Below are 18,562 nucleotides of genomic sequence, written 5' to 3'. Positions count from 1 at the left end.
GTAGAATAAACAGCAGTATTTTAGAGAAAATCAATGAGCATTAATTTTATTTACTTTGCCCATTTGGGTTGAACGCTGCCCCCCCCCCCCAAACCCACCATACACCCCCTGCCTGCTTCTTCTGGTCTCCTTATGCTCCTCCCTCCTTCCCTTCATTCACCAGAGCATGTATTTCTTTTCCTGTTTATTGGTCCTGGAAAATAAAAGAGGGATGTTGCAGCTTGACTTTGAACAGCGTTTTTTTAGTTGTGTTTTCTGAGAGAGCTTTCTGCATTTTCTTTCTATAGTTGCTGCTGTTTTACCTCTCTGTTGTTTCTGTTCTTCATCCATCAGCCCTCCTTTGACAGCTCAAATGAACATTGTCAGTTTTGTGGATTTGTTCTTTCAAAACGGAAACTCTTTTTTGCGGTTCAATCGTTTGAATCCATCGCCTGAGTATCATCACACAGAATTCCCAAAGAAAGAAATAATAATTGCAGTTAGTGTATCACCTCTAACATTGTGTTACTTTTGTTATGTAACACATTCATACATAAGAATAGGAATCCCCACAACATCATACATTTAGACTACAGACTCATTACAGGTTAAAAGAGGCCGTATTATTTTCAATTCAGTGGATCCGATACAAAATGTACTTGCTTTGCTAAAAACAATATCCGATCTGTTTAGGGTGATATTATTTCCTAATAAAATGGTCTATTAGATATTACATATCGCTCATTTGTTTTTCCACTGGGTTATAGTAGCTATTACGGCAGACACTGGACTCAACACAATTGGCGATGGGAAAATTGAATCCCCTCGAGGGCTGACCGCTGCTCAATTTATGTGCGGGAGGCCAGATTAACACTCCATTTTTTTATTTGAGGAAGGAAAAACAAGAAAGTCCACCATTCCCTTTCTTCTCTCCTCCTCCAAGGATAACTGTAGGTGGCCAGAGAAAGTAATTAGCTACTATACGTGCATGTTTTACCGTGCTAAAGATGTATAATCTTATAAGGAGTGGAAAGCAACAATAACACAGCCCACATCAAATATATAATTGTGTGTGTGTGTGTGTATGTATGTGTGTGTATGTGTGTGTGCGTGTGTGCGCGCGTGTGTGTTCTCCATTATAATTGTGCGTGTTCTCCTGAAAGGAATAACAAGCTCACTCTGAAAAACCAATTGTTGCTTTAATTGTGTTTCTTTAAACTAGTGGGCATTGCAATCCATATCCCCGGATAATTGGAAAACCTAGCGTGTGGACACACATAATGAAGGGGTGTGTGTGTGTGTGTGTGTGTGTGTGTGTGTGTGTGTGTGTGTGTGTGTGTGTGTGTGTGTGTGTGTGTGTGTGTGTGTGTGTGTGTGTGTGTGTGTGTGTGTGTGTGTGTGTGTGTGTGTGTGTGTGTGTGTGTGTGTGTGTGTGTGTGTGGCGGGAGTAACAATGTGTGTTCTTGTGTTCCAGGCTACCCACGTTATGACATCGTGGGAGACCACAGCAAGGGTGATACACCTCTTGATTCAGAGAACTGAAATGCAGGATGACGCCTTCTTCGAGTGCCAGGCCATCCAGGCAGCTATCAGAACACGCCCCGCCCGACTAACTGTGCTCGGTAAGGATCAGCTAGAATACTATTTGGTTACATTCAAGATCACTAAATCATTGTGTATACAGTATGTCTGCAAGGTTCAGGTAAATTGGAAGGCGTATCAGAATGAGTGAGTGTTGAGAGAACATCCTGTTCAAGGCCACGTAACACTTGCAAAACAGTGTCAAACTGTTTCACAGCGGGTAGAAAAAGTAGTAGATCTGGGGAACCTGAAGAGTTGACATTTTAGATGACTTAGGCTGGGTCCCAAATGGCACCTATATAGTGCACTACTTTGACCAGAGCCCCTTGAACATGGCGGCAGGTAGCCTAACGGGTTAGAGAGGCGAGCCAGCAGCCAGTTCGAATCCCGGATCCAATTGGAGAAATCTGGCGGGAAGTGAGCTGGCAACCGGAGGGATGCTGGTATCAAATCTTAGATGCCATTGCCTGCCATTGTGCCCTTGAGCAAACACTTAACCCCCCACAGCAACGGCACCCAGTGTGGCAGCCCCCCGCACCTCTCCAAAAACATGTATGTGTGTCTTTCGGATGGGTTGGGTTAAATTTCGGTTGGACTTTGTGTACAATTGACCAATTAAGTGACCTTAATATTAATAGTGCCTGGTTAAAAGTAGTCCAATATATAACGAATAGGGTGCCATTTCAAATGCATACGTAAAGTGAGCGAGAGGAAGGGATAGAGGGAAGAAAATGAGGAGAGCTGGGAATACTGTAATATTGAAATAGCTCAGTAATCATTTGAAGGGCGGAGGGAACTGAATATGAATCGGCTAGAGATCAATCATGGATGCATCCTCAAATCAGGCTTAATGAGGTGATGCCAAATCCCCCCAATCTGTTTTCCATCAGCCATCATTTGGGGTGGGATCGATGGAACCCTTCGATGCAAACCCTTTGGGGCCTTGGGCAGAGGCAAGGAAGGAGCACCCTAATTAGCATTATCGATTCATCCTCCCTTGTTTAAAGCATGATATATTCCAGAGGTATTAGTTCATTATTCCCCCCCTTAGTGGATGCATTTTTGCCCACTAATTTAAAGTTGGTTACTTAGTGGGGAGTATGAAGTGGCCGATCAAAGGCAGGGAGAGGGGAGAGTTAAGATGTTGGCGATTCGGCTCCAATAGAATTATTAATTAGGTTTTTAGGGCAAGAGAGACAAATCATCCTCCTCCCCAGGGCCTAGCCATTAGCATGACACTTAATCCCAGACAAATCGGCATCGCTTTGGAAAAAAGGTTGCATACAAAGCCACCAGCGGGACAGGTGAGAGAGGTAATGAATGTATGGATGCTGTCATGGTCAATCCCCGTCTGTCACTTCCCCTTCGGTGGAGATGGTTGGAGACTCAGAGGCAGCCAACCACCGGCCTCACTCCAATGCTTGACAGCCTTGCCGTGTTGTGCTCTCATAACCAGAGTGGATGCCTGCCCGTACACCGACTGGCTCCTCCTCACAAGCATCTGCTGGTGTCAGGGATTTTATTAAATCATTTTCAGACTGCAGCTTTGATGCTTTGTGTGATGTTGAGGATATGTGTTAGACATACTTTGGGATTCCTCTTTGGACCCTGTTCTTTGAACATAGCTTCCATAGTTGAAACATTTGTGTTTATACATTGCAATATCCTCGCAATACAATGTTGCAAAAGTGCAAAAGTGTTCAGTGTTCATGCACCCCATAGGTGATCAATTACACAAGTTTTAGCTGCTGCATTAGACAAGGCAGTGTCGTTTCCGTAATAGCCTGACCTTACTTTCCTCCCTCATAAGGAAAGCATTCTATTTGCAGACACACAATAATATCCCAACACACTGCAGCCTGCCTGGGCCTAAACTACAGATAAACCCAGGGGCTGTCATTAACACCGACTCCACGCAATATCGCTGGGATGAAAATGCCCTCCACCAGTGACATTTGAACTTTGAACCCCATCTGAGAGTGGCAGGGTAATCCAAATGGCCTTGTGGCGGTGGCTCTGTTGAATAAGGCATGAGATAGTGAAGTTACAAGATCCAAAGGGGCCCTTGAGGCTAATTAGATACCTAGAAATCCCCCCAGCCATGCAGGGGAGCCACAGCCGGCTGTCACTGAGCTAAAGGGGGATAGCACGGCACTAGCAGAGGTCAGGGCTGCTTTAAATGGGCTTTGGAGATAACCGCAGGTATTAATTTCAGACATGCATGACTGCCAATTGAGCAACAACATGGCACGAGAGTTGCCTCAATCAGATGATGTCTTCTGTTGACAAAGATGCTTTCTGAGAATGAAACGTGAAATGTGCTCTCCAAAATTCCCGGACTGGGAACCCTCGCAGGAGGCTCCGGACTGAGAACCCCCGCTGGAGGCTCTGGACTGCAGACCGTCGCTGGAGGCTCTGGACCGCAGACCGTCGTTGGAGGCTCTGGACCGCAGACCGTCGCTGGAAGCTCTGGACTGGGACCCGTCGCCAGAAGTTCTGGACTGGGAACTGTCGCCGGAAGCTCTGGACTGGGAACTGTTGCCGGAAGCTCTGGACTGTGGAGGGGCACTGGAGACCTGATGCGTGGGACCGATACAGGTGGCATCGGGCTGATGACACGCACCTCAGGGCGAGTGCAGGGAGGAGGCACAGGACGTACTGGACTGTGGAGGCGCACTGGAGGCCTGATGCGTGGGACCGGTACAGGTGGCACCGGGCTGATGACACGCACCTCAGGGCGAGTGCGGGGAGGAGGCACAGGACGTACCTGACTGGGGACAGAGTAGGCCGCGAACCCCGGTGTCGTCGTTGTCCTTCCTTCACCGCTTGCGTCTGCTTCCATGGAAGGCTTTCGTTTCCTGCCATTATCTCCTCCCAAGTCCTCCCAAGTCCAACAGCTTGGATACCTGCTCCTCCTGGCCACGCTGCTTTGTCCGTTTGTGGTGGGATCTTCTGTCACGTTCGTCATAAGGAGTAGACCAAGATGCAGGGTGGTATGTTTCCATCCTTTATTTTGGAATAGAAAACTTCAAAGACCAAAACAACAAAACGAACAAACGAAACGTGAAGCTAGAATAATGCTCACAGGCAATTATACATAGACAAGATCCCACAAAGCACAATGGGGAAATGGCTACCTAAATATGATCCCCAATCAGAGACAACGATAAACAGCTGCCTCTGATTGGGAACCATACTAGGCCAACATAGAAATAGAATTCCCCTAGATAACCCATCCTAAAATCACACCCCGACCAACCAACATAGAGAATAAATAGCTCTCTATGGTCAGGGCGTGACAGTTTTAGATCATTAGTTTGCTTAATCTGATCAGTCTAGTTTTAGAACGTTTCGTGTCGGCTGCTAGAGTTTCCAAGATTCATCAATTAAAATCTTAGCAAAAGACATGAGATGAGACGGTTCAGTTTGACCAATCAGAGAACAGTGCACTGTGACCAAATGCTTGCTAGGTTGCTGATATTTCTCTGTAATGTCACAGAGTATTATGACCTGTCTTTGGTGAGCCAGTGGCTGCGTGTATTTCATGTAACTCATTTGCTACAACAACTTGCTACAAAAAGTACAACTTGTTACAAAGTTTCAACACATCATTGAAAGCATAAAGTGTCACCATGGAAACTGGTCGTCATTTTGATCTGAATGCCCAGTTGTTAGTCAGTTGTTCTACAACACAAAATTCTAAAACTGTCTAGTTTTGTCTCATGTCGTCTCTCCTAATGTCAGTTGCTAGATCTGAACTGGCCTTTCGATAATGATTGAAATATGTTTTTGCACAGACTCTGTATTATGACCTGGAGTGCAAGTGTCTGCTCAGTTTCTTTTAATGTGTTGTTTACTGCAATTCATATAAACTATTGCAGCTATTTACATTATATTGAGGGCTGGGGAAAAATCTCACATGGGGCATAATTGCAAATGCTTTAATTATCTATCAAATTTGTGTAGTTATTTACTCTAATCAATGTGTGTGATTTGTCAGTTGAATAAATTTAACAGAGCTCATCTTTGAGGTTTCCAAAGTGCCTGTTGAATAACTCTGCAAATAGGTTTAACGCTTTGGACAAACTGTAGCCTACAGTAGCTCTACCACAGCTAACAGGTTACCTTTCTTACCTTCCTTAATTGACCCTACTTCATTGCATGCTAACTCAGTCACTTGCTTTTAACCCTGTGATACCCCAAAAAATTTGATAGTGCGTTTTTGCAAGACTTACTAAAATACCTCTAGCACTGGCTCAGAAGCAAACTGTAAGCTTCAATTCACAAGCGCCATGTTTGAAAACAACCTGCCCCTGTGGCTGAAAGTGAATTACAAGCTCAGATCAACCTTGATGTGCAGTAAAATAGTGCTAAATAAAACAATGAGTTAACCCTTCCCTGACAAGTCTACACACACATCTAGACTCTATACGTCCCCTGTGAACCTCTGGCTACCTCTGGGCTGATTAACCAGGGCTTTTCAGAGCAAAAAGGATTTTCCCTCCCCTCAGCAGCTTAGTGGTTATTACTGTCACTTGTTATGGATTAGCCTTTATGCCTACTGGAGGTAATCACCCTCTATACCGACAATAAAAGATCAATCAAACTGAGGAGAAGCAGCACACACCGCCTCATCTACAAGGCTGCCTCTCGCCTGCATCCATAGAGCCATTGCACATTGGCGTCCCAAACCGTCCAAACTCTTCCCCCACAGTGGCTGTTTTTTTGTCACTGTAGTAACCTTGCTATGGTGATTGATGCCCTCTCATACACAGCGAGCTGATATTTTAATCCCTCATCCCAACATCCTCCCATCCTACCAATCTGCCTTTTATTTAATCTCAAAGCCAGCAGTGGCCCAGGCTAGGTAAACGAGCACTAGAATGGGAAGGGCACTTGGTTGTTCTGTGTGTTAAAGATCTGTAAGTGGAACTTTTGAATGTAAAGCCTGTTGATATATGGTCTATATTCATATATTGATGCTAGGAAAATTACACATTTTAGCTCGAATTGGTTGAGTTACAAAACATTAATTAATGAAGTGTTATGTTTATTTTGAATAATGTATTTGTATTATTTGGTACTGGACACTGTTTATTATTTATTGCCTTGATCTGGTTCTGTATTTGATGGATAATTTGCAAGCAATAAGCATGTTGGGCACAGGAGGCTGCTAAGGGAAGGGTTGCTCATAACAATGTTCGGAACGGAGCAAATGGAATGGCATCAAACACATGGAAACCATGTGTTTGATGTGTTTGATACCATTTCACTTATTCCGCTCCAGCTATTACCATGAGCCCGTCATCCCCAGTTAAGGTGCCACCAACGTCCTGTGGTCTGGGAATACAGCATCTATTGATTTGAGAGCTAGCACTTGTATTGATTAGGCCATCCAGATTAATGTTATTGGCATGGGGTCATTGACATTCACCTCTATTCACTTTCTTGAAGTTTTCATCCCATACGAAGACGGATGATTCTAAGATGATTTCTTGTATTAAGGTGACACCTAACAACAGCCTCTACGTGGGACAATTACAGTTTGAACAATCTTTTGTTCTCCAAACGGATTGAAATAGGTTTGATAAAAATTGGAGCTGTCTGTCTTATAAACAAGCCTGAATAAAGCTCATCTAATTTGTCTTGAGCCCTAGAGTGATTACAGCATCAGGACCCAAACAAATTAAGATGTAAACTGCATTAATAGAAACGCCGATAGGAGATCATTTGTATTTTCAGCTTGCCTCCTCCTCTGCCATTTTTCATCCTTTTGTACTGTCACGGTAGATTGAGAACACTAGACAGTGGAGAGAAAAGTGCAGCTCATCCAAGCAGAATTCTAATACTCCCCACTCTCACTTTTTCTCCTCTCTGTTGAGCTGTGGTGGTTTGAGGGATTGGCGTTGTGGGCCACTGGGCCATATCTGTTGGGTGTTTCGGAGCATGGCGGGATTCTAGGGAGGTGTCCATCATTTCCTAATGACGTGCCAGCCGGGGCATGTCTGTCTCAGCGTGCCGCCCGGCCCACGGCACTCAGTTAGGAGCCGAGCGCTATATGGGGAAGGATCTGGTCATACCTCACATGGAGAGTCTTATTCATTTTCTATTACACTTTAATAAGTAGTATTTAACACCTTAATAAGGAATTAATGGTGTTATAATGGCCCTATTCATTGTCTACTACAGATTAAAAAGGTGTGTATGACAGCTGAATATCAGAGAGGAGCCAGTTCATGAATGGATCTGATCACACTTCATATGAAGGGCCTTTTTCATTGTCTATCAAATCAAATCAAAGTTTATTGGTCGCATATATAGATTTACAGGTGTTAAGGCAGGTGCAGCCAAATGCTTATGTTACTAGCTCCAGCAGTTCAGGAGAATGTTTCGCAAATACAATACAAATACACAAATAATAATCAAGAAATAACAATCGAAGAATGTGTGGGAATCCAGAATATAAATATGTGGTGTGTATAGACAGTATATCATTTGGAAAAGAAAATGGTGTGTACAGTATTAAACATATTGGGATGAGCTATGTCGAGAATACAGTATATACAGTTGAAGTCAGAAGTTTACATACACTTAGGTTGTAGTCATTAAAACTCGTTTCTCAACCACTCCACAAATTTCTTGTTGACAAACTATAATTTTGGCAAGTCGGTTAGGACATCTACTTTGTGCATGACACAAGTCATTTTTCCAACAATTGTTTACAGACAGATTATTTCACTTATAATTCACTGCATCACAATTCCAGTGGGTCGGAAGTTTACATACACTAAGTTGACTGTGCCTTTAAACAGCTTGGAAAATTTCAGAAAATTATGTCATGTGTTTAGAAGCTTCTGATAGGCTGATTGACATCATTTGAGTCAATTGGAGGTGTACCTGTGGATGTATTTCAAGCCCTACCTTCAAACTCAGTGCCTCTTTGCTTGACATCATGGGAACATCAAAAGAAATCAGCCAAGACCTCAGAAAAAAAATTGTAGACCTCTACAAGTCTGGTTCATCCTTGGGAGCAATTTCTAAATGCCTGAAGGTACCATGTTCATCTGTACAAACAATAGTACGCAAGTATAAACACTATGGGACCACGCAGCCATCATACCGCTCAGGAAGGAGACGCGTTCTGTCTCCTAGAGATGAATGTACTTTGGTGCAAAAAGTGCAAATCAATCCCAGAACAACAGCAAAGGACCTTGTGAAGATGCTGGAGGAAACAGGTACACAAGTATCTATATCCACAGTAAAATGAGTCCTAAATCGACATAACCTGAAAGGCCGCTCATCAAGGAAGATGCCACTGCTCCAAAACCACCATTAAAAGCCAGACTACGGTTTGCAACTGCACATGGGGACAAAGATCGTACTTTCTGGAGAAATGTCCTCTGGTCTGATGAAACAAAAATAGAACTGTTTGGCCATAATGACCATCGTTATGTTTGGAGGAAAAAGGGGAATGGCTTGCAAGCCAAATAACACCATCCCAACCGTGAAGCATCAGGTGGTAGCATCATGTTGTGGTGGTGCTTTGCTGCAGGAGGAACTGGTGCACCTCACAAAATAGATGGCATCATGAGGAGAGAAAATTATGTGGATATATTGAAGCAACATCTCAAGACATCAGTCAGGAAGTTAAAGCTTGGTCACAAATGGGTCTTCCAAATGGACAATGACCCCAAGCATACTTCCAAAGTTGTGGCAAAATGGCTTAAGGACAACAAAGTCAAGGTATTGGAGTGGCCATCACAAACCCCTGACCTCAATCCTAGAGATCATTTGTGGGCAGAACTGAAAAAGCGTGTGTGAGCATGGAGGCCTACAAACTGACTCAGTTACACAAGCTCTGTCAGGAGGAATGGGCCAAAATTCACCCAACTTATTTTGGGAAGCTTGTGGAAGGCTACCCAAAACGTTTGACTCAAGTTAAAAAATGTAAATGCAATGCTACCAAATATTGATTGAGTGTATGTAAACTTCTGACCCACTGGGAATGTGATGAAATGAGCCTCCTGCCAGACTCATATTAAACATCTCCAATCCAAAATCAAATCAAGAATCGGCTTTCTATTTCGCAACAAAGCCTCCTTCACTCACGCCGCCAAACTTACCCTAGTAAAACTGACTATCCTACCGATCCTCGACTTCGGCGATGTCATCTACAAAATAGCTTCCAATACTCTACTCAGCAAATTAGATGCAGTTTATCACAGTTCCATCCGTTTTGTTACTAAAACACCTTATACCACCCACCACTGCGACCTGTATGCTCTAGTCGGCTGGCCCTCGCTACATATTCGTCGCCAGACCCACTGGCTCCGGGTCATCTATAAGTCCGTGCTAGGTAAAGCTCCGCCTTATCTCAGTTCACTGGTCACAATAACAACACCCACCCGTAGCACGCGCTCCAGCAGGTATATCTCACTGATCATCCCCAAAGCCAACACCTCATTTGGCCGCCTTTCCTTCCAGTTCTCTGCTGCCTGTGACTGGAACGAATTGCAAAAATCGCTGAAGTTGGAGACTTTTATTTTCCTCACCAACTTTAAACATCTGCTATCTGAGCAGCTAACTGATCGCTGCAGCTGTACATAGTCCACCTGTAAACAGCCCACCCAATTTACCTACCTCATCCCCTTACTGTTTTTATTTATTTACTTTTTTGCTCTTTAGCACACCAGTATTGCACATGATCATCTGATGATTTATCACTCCAGTGTTAATCTGCTAAATTGTAATTATTCGCATCCTATGGCCTATTTATTGCCTACCTCCTCATGCCTTTTGCACACAATGTATATAGACTCATTTTTTCCCCTACTGTGTTATTGACTTGTTTATTGTTTACTCCATGTGTAACTCTGTGTTGTTGTCTGTTCACACTGCTATGCTTTATCTTGGCCAGGTCGCAGTTGTAAATGAGAACTTGTTCTCAACTAGCCTACCTGGTTAAATAAAGGTGAAATAAAAAAATGAAATAAATAAAAGCTGAAATAAATCATCCTCTATTATTCTGACATTTCACATTCTTAAAATAAAGTGGTGATCCTAACTGACCTAAGCCAGGGAATTTTTATTAGGATTAAATGTTAGGAATTGTGAAAAACTGAGTTTAATAAATGTATTTGGCTAAGGTGTATGTAAACTTCCAACTTCAACTGTACATACGCAGTGAATAAACAACAGTATACAGAATATGAGGTGACCAGTGTTCAATGACTCTATAGACATGGGGCATTAGTCTCAAGGTTCCGAGCTGAGTACCGGGCAGGTAGTCACCTACTGATGGCTGTTCAACGGTCTGATCGCCTGGTGATAGAAGCTGTTGCTCAGTATCTCAGTCTGATTCACATGTTATTTAGCCTTGCACAACACCTTAATATGGAATTATTGTGTTTTCAAGCATCCACAGATACTGTATTTTGTAAGACTATGTTTAAATCACTCCACACCAGACCAATCAATCTGATTGAGGTGCAGAATAACCCAAACAACCTTATCTTAACCCTTGTGTAGTCTTAACATTCACCTTCACTAAACCCCTGAAATTAAGCAGCTTAGTTGAATATTAAACCCCAAATCCTTTTTGTATGAAGAAACAACCTGTCATTCATCACAAACTTTGTGAATATCTGGGTTTTCCCTCTTCACAATCACTGGACACCAATCGTTTTTATTACAACACACCTGTCATAATTGTTTTCTTTTTCTAAAGTAGAGGTTTATTATTATTATTGCTTAAGGTACTGCATAGGTGTAAACATAATTTTTTTAGCAATAGATAGCACTTTTATAGCCTAAGAAAGTAGCAGAAATGGGCAGAAAGTAGTTTTGAATGCATTTTATTGAAGGGAAACAATAACAGTATTTTTTGGCAACATAGTGATATATTCTCATATACTGTACAATGACGAATTCAACTACAAAATACTAGTCTTCTCCCATTTTTTGAACCATTGCCCCCACCCACAAGGTGTATAAACAACATTAGACAACCTTTTCATTTTTTTCTGTAAATCAGTGATATTTATTCCCATAGTAATTCGTTATGGATCCATAACTAAATCAACATCTGCATTTTGACAGAGTATTTTTATCATTATGTTATTAACAAAAGCATGAAGATGCTGAAGAAGAAATACAGTACTGGCCATCAGACTGTTAAACAGCCATCACTAACATTGAGTGGCTGCTGCCAACATATTGACTCAAATCTCTAGCCACTTTAATAATTATTGGATGTAATAAATGCATCACTAGTCACTTTAAACAATGACACTTTATATAATGTTTACATACCCTACATTACTCATCTCATATGTATATACTGTACTCTACACCATCTACTGCATCTTGCCTATTCCGTTCGGCTATCGCTCATCCATATATTTATATGTACATATTCTTATTCATTCCTTTACACTTGTGTGTACAAGGTAGTTGTTGTGAAATTGTTAGATTACTTGTTAGATATTACTGCATGGTCGGAACTAGAAGCACAAGCATTTCGCTACACTCGCATTAACATCTGCTAACCATGTGTATGTGACCAATAACATTTGATTTGATTTGATTACTGTACAGTATATGCTTTTACATTTGGATAATAAAGCATTTAATTAAAGCATTTTGAAGAAATAAGCCACCTGCATTTGTTTATTAGGGTACTATGTAGTCTGACAAGTATACGTAGCCTACAATACATACTGTAGTAAACATGGGAAAGTGCCTAATTCCTTACATAAGGGAGAGCAGGCCATGTCCAGACTTTCTCGGTGACCTCAAGTACTCATTTGTCTGACAAACAAAGACCTTCACGTCCTGCAGGCCCAAGGATCAAAGCTGGTGAGACATTCAATGACGTCATCTTCACAGACGAATCAACCGTGGCCCTTGAGGAATTTGCTCAAAGTTTCTACAGAAAAAAAGGAAGAAGATCAAGCATGCCGAGTCCCAAGCATCCTCTGAAACTCCATATGTGGGAGCAATTTCTCGCCAGGGACCAGGCCCATATTTGAATATTGATGGTAAGTTTGGCTATTTAAGGTACATAAAATATTGTTGTGAATTATGTGTTCCACAATAATTCACTCTTGCCTCCTTTTTCAGGTATCGTGGCTCGAGATTTCTTTGAGGAAGAAATCATCAAGAGATATGCTGAACCCTATGTCAGAAAGGTGTTTCTGGGACCACATCGTTTCTTTCAAAGTAGGATTATAGCAATATTTTTGTTACGTTTAGGCCTATTTTCATGTATATTTCTATTTTTGTACCAAATGTTGGCTGTTAGGCTAAATGTATTTTTTTCTTCTCCAAATGCAGACAATGACCTAAAACACACTGCCGCACAGGTTTGCATTGCAAATGAGGGCATAAACTGGGTCAAGACGCCAGCAGAGTAAGATGACCTTTATGTCGTAAAATAAAGGTTCAATAAAAATAAGTAAATAAATAAAAGACCTACAACACCTACAGTAGGCCTACAGTATATCTAAAAATATCTTTTTTCATCTCTACATTTAGATCTCCTAATTTCAACTGGATCGAACTTTGGCATCAACTGAAAACATTCATCCGTAACTCTGCCAAGCCGACAAGCAAAGATGAACTGGTCAAGGCCATCAAGATGTTTTGGCTAGAGAAATTGACGATACAACAATCCAACAAATACATTGATTATATCAGAAAGTTTTTACCTGTGGTCGTGGAGCTGGGTGGAAGTGCAACTAAAATGTAGTTTAAATAAACATCCGCATTTGAATGTCATTTTCTTGTTATTTTATTAACGAAAGCATAAAGATGTTGAGGAAGAAATACTGTACTGATGTTTTGAGTTAGAAATGTAACACTTTAAAGTATTTAAGCATTGAATACATTGCAAGTTGAGGGATTTTCACTACAGTAGCAGGGCTATAAAAAGTATGTTGTCCTGCAAATAGGAAAAATGTGCATGATGGGCTACACCTGCTACAGTACACTTGTGAAAAGCAAGTGTTTGAAAACCTGTTTTCAAAATGCCTCCAGTTGTCCATCACTACTGTAAATAAAAACACAGCATCTTGCTTACATCTTGTTTACATTCTTTATTGTAACTACAATGTCACAAATCATGTGTATCTACCTTTCCAATTACTTTTAGAGTTTGGGATTTACAAATGTGCGCTTTTCATTATTAGTTACATAGTTTTAGTTCGAATGTGCAGACTTTTTTTCTTTAAATTATTGTTTTATGTAGGATGCTACATTTTTGACAAGTTGCAATTGTAAGTAGGCCTAATAAAAAAAATCCTACTTCTATTAGGCTGTTAAGCCTCATAGCCTACCCCAGCCAGTTAAGTTATTTTATATAGGTCTAAGCTCTGAAGAAATAGACTCCAATTAAGCCCTCTTGTTGTTTGTAAAGTCAAATTAAAATGAAGATTATTGTTGAAATTAATTGCTCGACTGGTGTAGGTTTTCTCCATCTGTTGGTGTGCAATACTGTATTTTCAGCACCAGCCACTGTTCACCTCCTACTGATTGCACTGCGGTTGCCGCCAGTTGTTTTTTAAATTTAACCTTTATTTAACTAGGCAAGTCAGGTAAGAACAAATTCTTATTCACAATCACGGCCTACCCCGGCCAAACCCGGATGACGCTGGGCCAATTGTGCTCCGTCCTATGGGACTCTCAATCATGGTCGGATGTGATACAGCCTGTATTCGAACCAGGGACTGTAGTAATGCCTCTTGCACTGAGATGCAGTGCCTTAGACCGCTGCGCCACTCGGGAGCCATGACCAATATATATATTATATACTGTATATATTTTTCCCCCAGAACATTAACCGTGTGTAGGTAGATGTGGAAAGGTAGATACAAATGATTTGTTGCAAGTTGGGGAGGGGGGGCTATTAGACAATTAGACAATTCTTTAGTAAAGGTTGAATAGTCTATTCAGCCAACAGCCCATCCTAGAAACGTTGCTAGCAGAATTCACAGCCTGCTACGCTTGTGAAAAACTAATAATAATACTTTTCCCCTGTCCACTTGTTAAAGATTCCAATTGATAAAGTGTTTTTAGCCACAATCGGCCCCAACCCCAATTAATACATTTGGGCACAGTTGATAACGTGCTGGACTTCAGGCTAGAATGTTGAGGGGTCGATACCTGCTCCCTGCTTGTTTCATTACATTATTATGCCGGTCTCAGAGCAAATAGCCTGGATTGTTACTCTCATCTCCATCCTTGCCCTCTTCCATGCATCATTCTCCGCCTGAGTGGCTCGCTTGTGGGTGTGCTGGCAGGATATGGCAGCACTATTCGGTTGTGCGTCAAGGATTCACCTTAGCAAGTTTGTATGAAGGTCTGCCATATGGTCTGGCAAATAGTAATATGCTCTAAACCGCTCTGGTGACAAACAAACTTTGCTTCCCTGTTTTCAATCGTCCACATGGCTGGGAGAACCTCCTCAAATTAATGCAGATGAAGGGAGTTGATATGCATAGGAAGTGTAGTGTACTGTTTTTTTCTGTATATATGAATTACAAATCAGCCTTTACTTGTTTCTAGTCATGTTTCTAGTCTATTGCATAGTTAGAATGTGGAATCATTGATGTCCCAGGAGCAGGAGTGGTAAACACTGTTGAAGTGTATAATGGTAATACATACATGCAGACACAGAATCATTCAAAGAATGGAGTTTGATACCCCTGGTATTGGATATGACTGGGAAAAAACTTGCTAAATAGCGATTTTCGTAAATGTACTTTATGACAAAATAATATGCACAATCGTTTGTCTGCATTAACTAACATATTCCTCTCAATTGTACATTTTTTGCTTGACTCGTTATGATGTAATAATTACTTACATTTGCTTCCACCGTAATGTTTTTGTCAGACATCTTTGCTGAAGAAAGTCACCAGCGACAGGTGGCATAATGTCAAATTCGTGATTGGAACCACTCAACATGACTGGTTCCAATGACGAATTTGACGTTATGCCACCTGTCGCTGGTGACAGCTGGGTTCCCAAATTCATAATGAGTGCTCTAACTCCCCCCTGCAGTGGTCTGGAGCAATGAAGCCATGACGCTGTGTACCTCTAAGTAACTTTTAAAGGAGGAACCACTGTAGGACAGTATGCAAGTGAGTGTGCATGGACTTTGCAGGTGTATTTCTCACATGTGCAGCACATAGTATTTGTTTTACAGTCAATCTTTGGGGGGCAGAATTAGCATCTCCTCCTATTCCCTGCCCCAGCTGCAGCCTCAGGTGGAACAGGACAAGATTCAGCCCCCTGAACAGCTTTCACAAGCACTGCAGAGGCTGCTGTGCGGGGGAGGCGCTCCCTTCTTTGAATGTATGGGTTTACAAGTGCCTTTCCCAGCTGCTCCAGGAACACCCTCCTCTTGTTCCGCTTTTCAGGCATCCAGGTAGGGTTGATCTTGTTCCATATCACGAAGGCATTGTATGAGGACACATCAGTGATGTTATGGAAGATGACCAGGGGCCAGCGGGTTGCCCAGGTTGTCCATGCCTCCTTTGTTGTGGTTGTAGTCCAGGATGATGGCTGGCTTCCTGTCCTCACGATCACTGATCTCAGCCGTTTTGTACAGTGTGTTCAGGAGGACCACATTCTTGTTCCTCTTTGGGAGGTAAGAAAGTAGAGTGGTGGTGGGGGTGAAGACAAACTTTGATGAGAAGGCCTCTCTCCTCCTTGTTGCTAGGAGTGCAGGGGCGAGCTCAGGCTTGTTCTTTCTAACTGTGCCAACCATGGTGATCTTCCTCTTCAGGAACTGCTGGCTGAATTCATAAGAGGTGAAGAAATTATCACAAGTGACATTATTTTTACATTTACATTTAAGTCATTTAGCAGACGCTCTTATCCAGAGCGACTTACAAATTGGTGCATTCACCTTATGATATCCAGTGGAACAACCACTTTACAATAGTGCATCTAACTCTTTTAAGGGGGGGGGGGGGTTAGAAGGATTACTTTATCCTATCCTAGGTATTCCTTAAAGAGGTGGGGTTTCAGGTGTCTCCGGAAGGTGGTGATTGACTCCGCTGACCTGGCGTCGTGAGGGAGTTTGTTCCACCATTGGGGTGCCAGAGCAGCGAACAGTTTTGACTGGGCTGAGCGGGAACTGTACTTCCTCAGAGGTAGGGAGGCGAGCAGGCCAGAGGTGGATGAACGCAGTGCCCTTGTTTGGGTGTAGGTTGTAATAATTATTTTAATAATAATAATTATTATTATTTTTGTAATTATTATTTTTTTATTTTATAATTATAAATTATAAAATTATGCCCCCGAAGTCCATCTGTCACATCAAGCACAACCCACATCCCCTGGTTCTTCTCCGGGCCTCCACTGGCCGGCTTCCCTGTGTAGACTTGCATCTTCCAAGCGTAGCTGGATTGTGCATCACAGGCCACCCATATCTTGATGCCATACTTTGCTGGCTTGCTGGGCATATACTGCCGGAAAGGACAGCAACCCTTTGACAAAAGATATTACTATCAGTAATTAGTATCAGTGTCACAGAAAACAAACACATAAATCAATGATATTAAATCAATACATAATAAGTGTTTTCTATCCAAAACGAATAATAATGTGCATATATTAGCATCTGGGACTGAGTAGGAGGCAGTTTACTCTGGGCACGCTTTTCATTCAAACGTGAAAATGCTGCCCCCTATCCTAGAGAAGTTAACAATACCACTGAAAATATCAAAAAAGAAGGTCCAGGCGTCTACGACAGAGGGGATCAAGCAGATTCTATACCATTTTCAGAGGCCAGTGTATGAAGGAAGGCTTGCTCATTAAAAGTTTTTTAGCAAGCATCTATGACAAATCAGGACAGGTCGTTTCACTGAGCAACCATTACGAACACAGGCTGTAAAACAGTGATCACTAAGGTTATTACAGAAAACACCAGACTGATACCTATCTTGATTATTTGTGAGGATAACATTGAGGAGATTAGCATTTCTGGGTGTTGGAGTCATTCCTTGTGGGATTGGTGATAATCTGAGAAAGATTTAGCGAATCCCATTACTTTAGGACTTGGTCAGGTGGTTTAATAGGTCACCTAGCAGGACAAATTCAGACTTAGTGTAAGGGGCCAGGAGAGCTTAGGGCAGGTAGGGTACAGGCCGGTGCTGATGGAGGACGATAACACCCAGCAACAGTCAACAAAGAGCTATTTGAAAGTTTAATTCTTAAAACCAGCAAATAAAATTGTTTGGGGACAGTCTTGGTGGAGACAACAGAGCACTGAAGGTGATCCTTGGTAAAGATTGCCACTCTCCCACCTTTGGAATATCTGTCTTGTCGAAAAAGGTTATAACCAGAAAGGTTAACACCAGTATTCAAAACACTCTTTCTTATCCATGTCTCAGTAATGACCAACACATCTGGATTGGAGCTGTGAACCCATACTTTCAATTTATCCATTTTAGGTAATAAGCTTCTAGTGTTAACGTTCAGAAAACCCAGGCTTTTACGAGAGCAGCAATCAGTGATGCAGATTTCAGAGCGCAAGTCAGAATTGGAGCTAGCAATTGTAGATGGGCCAGGGTGTACATGCACATTTCCAGATATCATCAACAGTAATACAATCTGATGTCATTGTAATGTTTTTACGGATAAACCCAGTAAAACAGATGATTCACTTTTCCTCCTAATTAAAACGTGGCTAATGGCAGTTGACACCTTTAAATGTATTTTGCAGTAATAAATTGATAATTGCTTTACATCTGTCATGGATTCACATGGGAGGGAGGGGATGCATGGCCACAAGTTTTTCTCTGTCTTTTTCTCCCTGCTTCGTATTTGGCACAACAAATCCTTACCTTCATGAGAGACTGAAATTATGTCTTAATTCTCCTCCTTTCTCCTCTTGCCTGTGCATTAGTTGACACTGTGCCCCTCAGGAGTCTCCAGCCAGAGCGGTGAAACAAATTGTTCCTTATAATTGTTCCTTATCTTGGGCTCTGGGACC

The 18,562-nt window shown here is 42.0% G+C and overlaps 1 protein-coding gene across 1 annotated transcript in view; it reads left to right on the top strand.

Moving 5' to 3' along the window:
* The window catches only part of kirrel3a (kirre like nephrin family adhesion molecule 3a), a 279,887-nt gene that overhangs the window by 150,384 nt on the left and 110,941 nt on the right, over positions 1-18,562 (top strand). The window contains 2 exon segments of the mRNA XM_070434348.1: positions 1,454-1,496; positions 1,498-1,601. Coding sequence (XP_070290449.1) covers positions 1,454-1,496; positions 1,498-1,601 — 147 coding nt within the window.

This window comes from Salvelinus sp. IW2-2015, linkage group LG23 (genome assembly GCF_002910315.2).
Source record: "Salvelinus sp. IW2-2015 linkage group LG23, ASM291031v2, whole genome shotgun sequence".
NCBI lineage: Eukaryota > Metazoa > Chordata > Actinopteri > Salmoniformes > Salmonidae > Salvelinus > Salvelinus sp. IW2-2015.
The sequence above is the reverse complement of the archived record's forward strand: the minus strand, read 5'-3'. Positions and strand labels throughout refer to the sequence as shown.